The following is a 10,863-nucleotide window of genomic DNA, read 5'->3' on the forward strand; positions in this document are numbered from 1 at the left end:
GTGTTTGGATGTCAGGCGCCTTCTGATTGGCTAGCACTAGACAGTTTCTGATAGGTCGGTATCATAGTCTGCACTGTGATTCGCCACAGCATAGTCAGGTGACTTTTCTATATAGTTTTCGTGGACTAGGGGTCCTAATGTAGTCAGGTAAACTTGTGGGGTTAGTAGCACTGCGGTGTCTAGTGGATTACAGGGTGGTGTAGCAATAGTGTGCGCAGGTGGAACCTTTACACCTTGTGCCTGTTACTGGTGACGAACCCTCTGCACTCCATCCTCAGTCTAGCGTCTATCGTGTTCACAAGGCGTAGCTTTCCATTACGTCTACCTGTGTGTGTGAGCAGAGCCCCATCCAGCGGTGGTCATGGAGGAGCAGGAGATGCAGATAAAGGTGAAGAAAGGTAAGAAGGAGCCTGGGGGCTGTCACAGATGTGTAACATATATAACATTCCCTTGGGGAATCACCAGCATTGTGCTCCAGCAGCCATAACTGTAGCATGCATTCACTTCTATGGAAGTTGCAGACGTAGCATATTTAGTGTCTAGTGGACTGGGCTGTTTGTCAGCAGGATGGGTCTGGGGGGATCCATTATAGAGATGGAGAGGACGGATATTTGTGACATATAACATTCAAGGGATTATGTAACACAATTATTTACCCCCCATAGTACAACCGCCGATTTCTAGAAAAAGCACATTTTATCTGCAATGCATCCTCTCTATATTCACATTAGTGGTAAAAGACTGTCATTCTCTGCATCAGTAGTGGTCTCCATGTTTGGCCCCCCACCGATAAGCAGTTTAGGCTTTATCCTATGGATAGCGGATCAGTAGTTTTTGTTCCATAACCCCATTAATAGGGGCCCAACAAAACTCTGAAAAGTGTTCTGCCTGAACAGAGAATAAAACCTCATGCAGAAGAAGATACGTTTGTAATTTATATCTTCATATGGAAATGCAGATGACCATAGTGTCATATAAACGCTGAGTGAGATGGTTTTCTATTGGTCTTTCTGGCTATATATTAAAGAGGACCTTTCACCACTTTTGGGCACAGGCAGTGTTATATACTGCTGGAAAGCTGACAGTGCGCTGAATTCAGCGCACTGTCGGCTTTCCCGATCTGTGCCCGGTGTAAAGAGCTTACGGTGCCGGTACCGTAGTGCTCTATGGTCAGAAGGGCGTTTCTGACCGTTGGCCAGGAACGTCCTTCTGCCTCGCGGCGCCAATCACGCTGTGCTGTGGAGCGGGGAGGAACTCCCCCCTCCCGCTCCTGATAATGCTCGTCTATGGACGAGCTGTGTGAGCAGATGGAGGGGGCGTTCCTCCCGGCTCCACAGCACATGCAGTATATAACACTGCATGTGCCCAAATGTGGTGAAAGGTCCTCTTTAACTGTAGTGATTATATGTTTACATACCCCCGATTTGTACAAAGTGTTAGTTCTAACATCCCTAATAGAATTATAGTTACACAAATTATTAAAGGGGTTTTCCAGGTTATGGATATTGAATGGGATATGTGCAAAAAAAACCAAACCAAAAACCATTTAAGCATCTTTGTTTTGTTCTAGTAACGGACAAGTTCACTGAGAGCATGTATGTCCTCGCCAATGAGCCTTCTGTGGCTTTATATAGGCTTCAAGAACATGTCCGCAGATCTCTTCCAGAACTGGCTCAGCACAAGGTGGGTAAGAATAACACAAGCTCATACTTTCCTATAAAACAGTGTCGGTTTTATATCTGCTCAATAAGGGCACAGCTATAATCAATGACCGCAGCTTAACTAAGTCAAGTTATAAGCTTTTAAAACCTTAGCTTTGCCTCTGCAAATGTACCTTAGTACATGTACCTAGTCACTGGGAGCAGCTTCAAGTAGTCATGCAGTCTTTGCACTAAATAATACCCTGTGAACCAGCAGTAAAGTAGACTATTAGGCTAAAGTCCAATGAAGAGGATCATGTCAGGTGATCTAGCGTGATGAATTGGATGAAGCAGTTCCCAGTGACTAATTAAGATAAATTTGCATATGGCTGTCTAAGGTTTTAAAAGTTTATAAATTGACTTCTCAGATGCAGAAAGCTTAGTGACTGGCATACTAAGAGAGGTCATTATGCTTGATGTTGAATATCCTTAGTTTAGGGTAGAAAAATCACTTGACACATTCCCTTTAAGGCTAATGCCTTATATGTAGCGAGTCGCAGCCAAAAAACGCTGTGGAAAAAAACGTGGCGGAAATGCGTTGCAGATTTTCCTACATCACTTTTCACAGAATTTCTGCAGAGTTTTTCTCTGCGGACCTTCTGCTTTAATTATACCTATACGAATAACGGCTGCATTGTCACAGGTATTATTGACATGCTGTGATTGACAAAAATGTGACTGGTTTTTTTAAATCGCAGCATTGTCTCTGCAGATATTTTTCTGCAATGTGTGGATGGGATTACCCACAATCCATCCATTTTACAGGAACTGTAAAACACTGTCTAAGGTACTTCTGTACGTGTGTATACAGTGTTGGTCAAAAGTATTGGCACCCCTGCAATTCTGTCATATAATACTCATTTTCTTCATAAAATGATTGCAAGCACAAACTCTTTGGTATTATTATCTTCATTTATTTTGCTTTCAATGAAAAAACGCAAGAGAAGGAAAAAAAAAGTCAAATCATTGATCATTTTACACAAAACTCCAAAAATGGGCCGGACAAAAGTATTGGCACCCTCAGTCTAATACTTGGTAGCACAACCTTTAGACCAGAGGTTCTCAAACTTATTTTGTCTACCGCCCACTTCGAGAATTAATTATTTTCTAGCGCCCCCCAAATTTTTTTACTTTACTACATCTTAAGAATCACAATTGCAGTCATTATGTTAATAATTAAATTATGTGTGTCATGTGAAAATAAGACTTTCTGATGAGGGTAATGTAAAACACCATTTTGTAATATTAGGAAAACTTTTATTCATGTTATTAAAACAAACATTTCAATTTTAATTTTAAAACTAATCTAATGTGAAGGATGAATTTGATGATTTTTAACAAGTTTGTTAATATCAGGCTCGAATTTACTCAAAAATAGCCGTAAGTCACCGCGTTCGGTAATCTGCAACCAATTTCTCTTTTTAGTTAGCAACGTTGCCACAGCACTAAATCTAGACTACAAACTTCTTGCATTGGAGCTTACCGCCATCTATGGTACAGTATGGTACAGTTTGACAACTTTTGGATAGGAAATAAGTTACTGTCTAGTCCCCTAGATGGCGTTACACGAGGAAACGCGCGTTAAGCGTAAAGGAGCGGTAAAGTTTGTGTTAAAAGCAAAAAAACAATTTTAAAGGGGTAGCCTCATGAAGCTTGATCTGCCTTCTAAGCTACCTAAAAATCTTCTTTCTTCCTGTTTGCTCGCGTCAATTAGCCCCGCCCCAAAATTAGCACGTAGCTCCGCCCACCACATAGCGTGATCCTATGGGATGACTGAAGGGCCTGTGATGTCATCAAAAGGTCCTGTAGACTTGGATTTACCTTGTACGGAGTTTCCTAAAGGACCTGGCTCCTCTGCCCACTAACAGCCTGCTCTATATAATAAAGCTTTATCCTAGTGAACAGAGAGACCAGGTCCTTTAGCCCAGTAGGATTTAGACGGCTTTATATAAGAAAGCAGCACTTATTCCACACACCCCTCTCTATCTCACAGCAGGGAGCTAGGTGATGTGTATGTGATGTGTATGTGTGGTGCAGACACAGGCTGGCTCCGTACATTCAGCCCCCCCCCCCTCTCTCTCCCCCCACACAGCAGGGAGCTACGTCATGTGGCTCCCTCAGCAATGAGCAGGGGGCCAGGTGCTAGTGTCCATAATGAAGTGAATAAAGTAAGATATTGGACAAACAAAGCAGTTTTGCTGAAGCAGTGTATTTAGGAAAAGTCTTAACCCCTTCCCGCCGATGGCATTTTTTGATTTTCGTTTTTGACTCCCCTCCTTCAAAACCCCATAACTTTTTTTATTTCTCCGCTCCCAGAGCCATATGAGGTCTTAATTTATGCGGGACAAATTTTTCTTCATGATGCTACCATTAATTATTCTATATAATGTACTGGGAAGCAGGAAAAAAATTCAGAATGGCGTGGATTTGAAGAAAAAATGCATTTCTGCGACTTTCTTACAGGCTTTGGTTTTACGGCGTTCACTGTGCAGCCAAAATGACATGTCCCCTATATTCTGTGTTTCGGTACGGTTCCAGGGATACCAAATTTATATGGGTTTATTTACATTTTGCCCCCTAAAAAAAATTCCAAAACTGTGTTAAAAATTTTTTTCTAAAAGTCGCCATATTCCGACGGCCGTAACTTTTTTATACGTAAGTGTACGGGGATGCATAGGGCGTCTTTTTTTGCGGGGCCGGGTGTACTTTTTAGTTCTACCATTTTCGGGAAATGTTATTGCTTTGATCACTTTTTATTTAAATTTTTATCAGAATCAAAACCGTGAAAAAACGGCGGTTTGGCACTTTCGACTATTTTTCCTGCTACGGCGTTTACCGAACAGGAAAAATATTTTTATAGATTTGTAGAGCGGGCGATTTCGGACGCGGGGATACCTAACATGTATATGTTTCACAGTTTTTAACTACTTTTATATGTGTTCTAGGGAAAGGGGGGTGATTTGAACTTTTAATTCTTTTTATATATTTTTTTTTTTTTTTATTTATTTTTTTTTTTTTGCATTTATTAGACCCCCTAGGGGTGTTGAACCCCAGGGGGTCTGATCACTAATGCAATGCATTACAATGCTAATGCATTGCAATGCATTGCAAAAAAGCATCCTTTCTTTTGCAGGCTGCATAGACCAGCCTGCAAAAGAGAAGATTTGCAGACAAGCCTGGGAGCCTTGTACAAGGCTCCCGGCTGTCATGACAACGGGACGTCAGCCCTGGAGCATGCTCCAGGAGCCGGCGATCCCGGCCAAAATGGCGGCGCCCATGCGCCGCCGGGAAAATGGCGCCTCCGACGCCTTTGATCGCGGCGCCGGAGGGGTTAATGCCTCCGATCGGTCCGGGGACCGATTGGAGGCATTAAAGCCGGTTGTCTACTGCTTAAAGCACTAGACACCCGGCGGCTATGGCCATAGTTACAGACCCGACATGCGCCGTACTATTACGGCGCATGTCGGGAAGGGGTTAAATCCACATTAACAAGCAGTATAGATAGAATCATTGTTATGATACCACCCCTTTAAATTAGCCATCGCCCCCCTAAACCGCTTCAACACCCCCCAATCTTCTCTGTGCCCTTTACTGCCCCCCTATAGGCCTCCAGCGCCCACAAGGGGGCGTTATCGCCCACTTTGAGAAAGACTACTTTAGACAAAATAACTGCGAACAACCGCTTCCGATAACCATCAATGAGTTTCTTACAATGCTCTGCTGGAATTTTAGACCATTCTTCTTTGGCAAACTGCTCCAGGTCCCTGAGATGTGAAGGGGGCCTTCTCCAAACTGCCATCAGGAGATCTCTCCCCCACAGGTGCTCTATGGGATTCAGGTCTGGACTCATTGCTGCCACTTTACAAGTCTCCAGTGCTTTCTCTCAAACCATTTTCTAGTGCTTTTTGAAGTGTGTTTTGGGCCATTGTCCTGCTGGAAGACCCATGACCTCTGAGGGAGACCCAGCTTTCTCACACGGGGCCCTACATTATGCTGCACAATTTGTTGGTAGTCTTCAGACTTCATAATGCCATGCACACGGTCAAGCAGTCCAGTGCCAGAGGCAGCAAAGCAACCCCAAAACATCAGGGAACCTCCGCCATGTTTGACTGTAGGGACCGTGTTCTTTTCTTTGAAGGCCTCTTTTTTTTTTTTTCGTGTAAACTCGATGTTGATGCCTTTTCCTAAAAAGCTCTACTTTTGTCTCATCTCACCAGAGAACATTCTTCCAAAACGTTTTTGGCTTTCTCAGGTAAGTTTTGGCAAACTCCAGCCTGGCTTTTTTAAGTCTCTGGGTAAGAAGTGGGGTCTTCCTGGGTATCCTACCATACAGTCCCTTTTCATTCAGACGCCGACGGATAGTACGGGTTGACACTATTGTACCCTCGGACTGCAGGGCAGCTTGAACTTGTTTGGATGTTAGTCGAGGTTCTTTATCCATCATCCGCACAATCTTGCGTTGAAATCTCTCGTCAATTTTTCTTTTCCGTCCACATCTAGGGAGGTTAGCCACAGTGCCATGGGCTTTAAACTTCTTGATGACACTGCGCACAATAGACACAAGAACATTCAGGTCTTTGGAGATGGACTTGTAGCCTTGAGATTGCTCATGCTTCCTCACAATTTTGCTTCTCAAGTCCTCAGACAGTTCTTTGGTCTTCTTTCTTTTCTCCATGCTCAATGTGGTACACACAAGGACACAGGACAGAGGTTGACTCAACTTTAATCCATTTCAACTGGCTGCAAGTGTGATTTAGTTATTGCCACCACCTGTTAGGTGCCTCAGGTAAGTAAAAGGTGCTGTTAATTACACAAATTAGAGAAGCATCACATGATTTTTCAAACAGTGCCAATACTTTTGTCCACCCCCTTTTTTATGTTTGCTGTGGAATTATATCCAATTTGGCTTTTTGACAATTCTTTTTGTGGTTTTCCATTGAAGACAAATTAAATGAAGATAATAATACCAAAGAATTTGTGATTGCAATCATTTACTGGAAGAAACTGAGTATTATCTCACAGAATTGCAGGGGTGCCAATACTTTTGTCCAATACTGTATATCTAACATCACCAAATGCAGCAAGATTTTAGACAAAATTGAAACATTAGCAACAGAGTTTTCTGGTATGGGGGCTACATTGGTACATTGGCCTCTTATACTACTGAACTGCAATACTTGGGTATAAAATGTTATTCATTGGTTAGTTCTTTGCTGAACCAAAGTATTTTCCATACTAAAACCATGCACACGAAATCTGTAAAACTCACATCTGTACGTGCATATTTTGCAGCAGAATTTGATGTAGATTTTTCCTTTTGCAGAGAATTGCAGCATATGAAATCATCTGCAACAGATAGAGGATGTTATGAATCTTCAAATCCATGTAGATATTTTTTCCTTTGTATGTGTATAGGGTTTTGTTAAACCATGTTCACATTCATTGTTCTGTAGTTCACTATGTGCAGCTCACTCACAGGTAACCTGCTACACAGGATCACAGACTAATGATTATAGCAGTCATATGTCTTCATCCTTTCTCATTTTGTCTCTTGTGGTCACAGCATACATATTGAGTAAAGGATAATGCCTTCTCAGCTGGTTTTGACTGAGATAGGAATACATGGCTCCAAGTCTTGAGGCCATTTATAAACAGCTGAACATGGTTTCTGTAACGTTTATAGAATTAAATAGAAGGTCCAGAAACCGCAACACAGTTTGGTTTGTGTTACTTATATTTACCTCTGTAGGTCTTATGCCTGGTTCACATCTGTGCATGGGTCTCCATTCGGGAAGTCCGCTTGGGGACCCCCCCCCCCAAACAGAAGCCGAATCCTCATAAAAAAAGCGGTTACCTTAGGAAACCCGCAGACCGCTTGGACTGTAATGGGGTCCGTGTGGTTTTCGCTTGCTTTCCACATGAACAATGCAGAGAGAAAAGTGCTGCTTGCAGTGCTTTTCTCTCCACATTTTTCATGCGGAGAGGAGAACGGAATGGCCCAAATGCAGATGTGAACCGGGCATTAGAAAACCTGTGTTTGTATGTTTCTGTAAAATCCCTATAAGGAAATCGATACTTAATCTAGTTTTTTTGTTTCTGTTTTCTTATTTAACTAAACAGCTGTGTTCTTGATGTTGTAGGCAGACATGCAGAATTGGGAAGAACAAAGTCAAGGATCCGTATACACTGTAGAGTACGCATGCAGGTATTTGGTCAAGGTTTTTTTAAATAATTTTTTTGTTGTACTATTGAGGATGTGTACATTTGAGTGAATAGGCCACCAATATCAGATCGGCAAGTGTCTAACATGTTGGGACATGTGCGTTCGGGCCATTTTGTGTACTTGTAGACGATCTACATAGTAACCATGGTTTCTCACACTCTTTTTACATAAAACGCCCCCTCCCCTCCTGATAATACTAGTCTATGGACGAGTACTGTGAGAAGAGGGTGGATGTGTTCCTCCCTGCTCACACTGTGCAGAAGGACATTCCTTCTGACTGTGAAGAGCTACGGTACCAGCACCGATAGCTCTTCACCTGGGGCACAGATCGGGAAAGACGATAGTGTGCTGAATTCAGCGAACTGTCGGCTTTTCAGCGGTATATAACACCACATGTGACCAAATCCATGATCTCTCTCCTCTTTAACCCGCACGGTGGGATTCCGAAAACAAATGCTGGAAATAATGATTACAAAAAGTGTATATGGATATAATATATATACTAGCCTCTGCCCGCGACTTCATCTGTGGGTTTTTGGCATCGATGATCCGCCTATATTCAGCAAATTGCTGCCGTCGATGGTTTGCCTGCTCTAGCGTTTTGGCAGTTGTCAAGCTGTCCTGCTGCTGACATCAAATCAAATCAAAAAAAGCTTTATTGGCACGTCCGAATAGATATTTGGCATTGTTCCTCATACCGTGCCTGTGATTGTTCTGGTGTGTGTGTGTATATATATATATATATATATAATAATTACTATTACTATTACTATATATATATATATATATATATATATATATATAGTATTGTCAGATTGTGTAGAATGTCTAAAATTCTGCTAATTACTGTTTCATGTATTATCTGTTCCTCCAGTGCTGTTAAAAGTATGACGTTCAGCAGTGTACACTTCAAGAGCATTGACAGCCTCCTGAAACAAGCTATCAATCTAAAGCATCAGCTGAATGCGGTCCAGAGTCGTAGGTAGCACAAAGGTGCTGACTGAGTGTCTCTCTTACTGCCTTCCTGCACAGGATCCAAGGACTGCCAAAGGATTCCCAGTGCTCTGACTAAATTCCTGTAGCATGTGCTGTGGACGTCATAAGATAAAGTGTAATAATTTATGATGTAAAGTATGTTTATGTGAGGGCCTGTAAAGCTCTAATGCATGCCTTGTGTTGCTTTCATACTAATTTGCGTTCTATACATTTATTATATTACTGCATATGTTAGGCCTGGTTCACATCTGCGAAAGGAATACCGAACACAGATGTGAACCAGGCCTTAGGAAGGTTAAATAATATTAAAAGCATCTGAAAGATGTCCATAAAGAGATGTCCATAAAGGGGTATTATAGTAAGAGAAAAACACGCACCACACCTGTGAATGAATTGTCTGCTGTTGCAGGTCATTTTCATTGAAATGAATGCGGATGAGGTGCAGAACCACATACAACCAGTATGTAGTTTTTAGAAGGTAGCATCCATGTTGCTGTAATCCTGTACAAGAGAGTAAACCACTTTTTCCCTTTGTTGTAGGTCTGGGTCACGTAGCTATTCAGTGCACCTGTTGATTATTCTTTTATGTGTAGGCAAAGCCTATAGGGAGAGGATCCTTATGAGAAGAAAAGGAAATTAATTTATTTTCAGATCCACTCCTTGTTTTGGCTAAAGAAAAGTTTCCTAAAAAAATGACATCAATTTTGTCTAGCAATCCACTATCAGAATGGTGAGCCTCTGTGTAAGGGCAACTCCTGCTCTGGCCCACTGAGAGCGTTCAGATATTAAATAGCTGATCATTTTCAGGGTTCAAAGAAACAAGACTTTTGGCCCCCTGCAGCACTCTGCACACCTTAGAATGGTGAGGATGAGGGGCTGACATATATATCAGTAACTAAGCTTATCTAGTGCAGGAAATGCTGGTTTTAGAGATAGATTCGGGTCCCACCCCTATCAGCATACTCTGTGGATATCCCCTCTACGAGGTCCTGGGATTATGGAAGTGTTATTATGGAACCAATTTACTGCTTAAGAGAATCCATCGAGACCTGTAAATGCAGTCATCTGTTTCTTCACTGTGAATGTGCATGGGACCCCTGTTTTCAAGGTGGTTGGGGGTCTCACTTCCTATCCTGTGTATATAGCTGCTTAGATGGAAATGCCACTTTAAAGCCCTTTGCCTGATGACAGATTTGTACTGGTCAATTATTGATTACTGTAATCCACTTAACATAATGGTCATTATCATCTAAACAATTGATTTAAAAATATTGTTTGGTCACCTATTTAATAATTGTATCATGGCGGTTCCCAAAACAAATTATACATGCACATACTAAAACATCATCTTAAGTGATTACTTTTATCTGTTCATGAACGATTATTCAGTTATAAGTCCAAAATATGTTTTTTCGCTACTTGTTCTCTTGTGGCATTTATTTATATTATGTGATTATCTGCATGTGTAAATGGGTCTTTGATTATAAAATTTTATGTTTTTTATCTTGGTCAGTTAAAGAAAAACTATCAGTTTGTATAACCATGGTAAGTGTATTCTGTTGACTCAAATAAAATACATTTTCTTTTTAAAATTTTGCCTCCTATTGAAACATTTACTGTGATGTACAAAAATAAGGACTGATGTTAAAGGGATTCTATCTTTAGAATCCCTTTTTCTACAAGACCATGTCTTCTCTTACCACCTTTTTCTTATCTGCGCCGCTGTCATTCCTGAGCATTTTTTTTTATTCCTTATGCAAATGAGTCTTCAGAAAGCACAGGGGCCGTCCCCTGTACTTACTGAAGACACTCTAGTGAGACCTCTGTCTTCTTCTGCTGACTCCTCTCTGCCATGTCATCAGCCAGCAGAACCAACTACACATGTCCGTTCAGCCATTTTCCTGTGGCCACTTACACAAGCATCCGTTCGGCCATAGGAAACTG

The 10,863-nt window shown here is 41.6% G+C and overlaps 1 protein-coding gene across 1 annotated transcript; it reads left to right on the plus strand.

The window, feature by feature from the left end:
* The first annotated feature begins 101 nt into the window (after positions 1-101).
* Positions 102-10,387, plus strand: BORCS8 (BLOC-1 related complex subunit 8). The gene is made up of 4 exons (XM_075280592.1): positions 102-398; positions 1,571-1,683; positions 7,841-7,905; positions 8,798-10,387. The coding sequence occupies exons 1-4, from the start codon at positions 362-364 to the stop codon at positions 8,907-8,909; spliced, it is 327 nt and encodes a 108-aa protein (XP_075136693.1). The 5' UTR covers positions 102-361; the 3' UTR covers positions 8,910-10,387.
* Positions 10,388-10,863: the final 476 nt, after the last annotated feature.

The sequence above is a fragment of the Leptodactylus fuscus genome, chromosome 1 (genome assembly GCF_031893055.1).
Source record: "Leptodactylus fuscus isolate aLepFus1 chromosome 1, aLepFus1.hap2, whole genome shotgun sequence".
Taxonomy (NCBI): domain Eukaryota; kingdom Metazoa; phylum Chordata; class Amphibia; order Anura; family Leptodactylidae; genus Leptodactylus; species Leptodactylus fuscus.

Coding starts and splice junctions, on each gene's coding strand:
- BORCS8 (XM_075280592.1), top strand. CDS start 362: ATGGAGGAGCAGGAGATGCAGATAAAGGTGAAGAAAG. Junction 399..1,570: donor GCAGATAAAGGTGAAGAAAG/GTAAGAAGGAGC, acceptor GTTTTGTTCTAG/TAACGGACAAGTTCACTGAG. Junction 7,906..8,797: donor ACTGTAGAGTACGCATGCAG/GTATTTGGTCAA, acceptor CTGTTCCTCCAG/TGCTGTTAAAAGTATGACGT.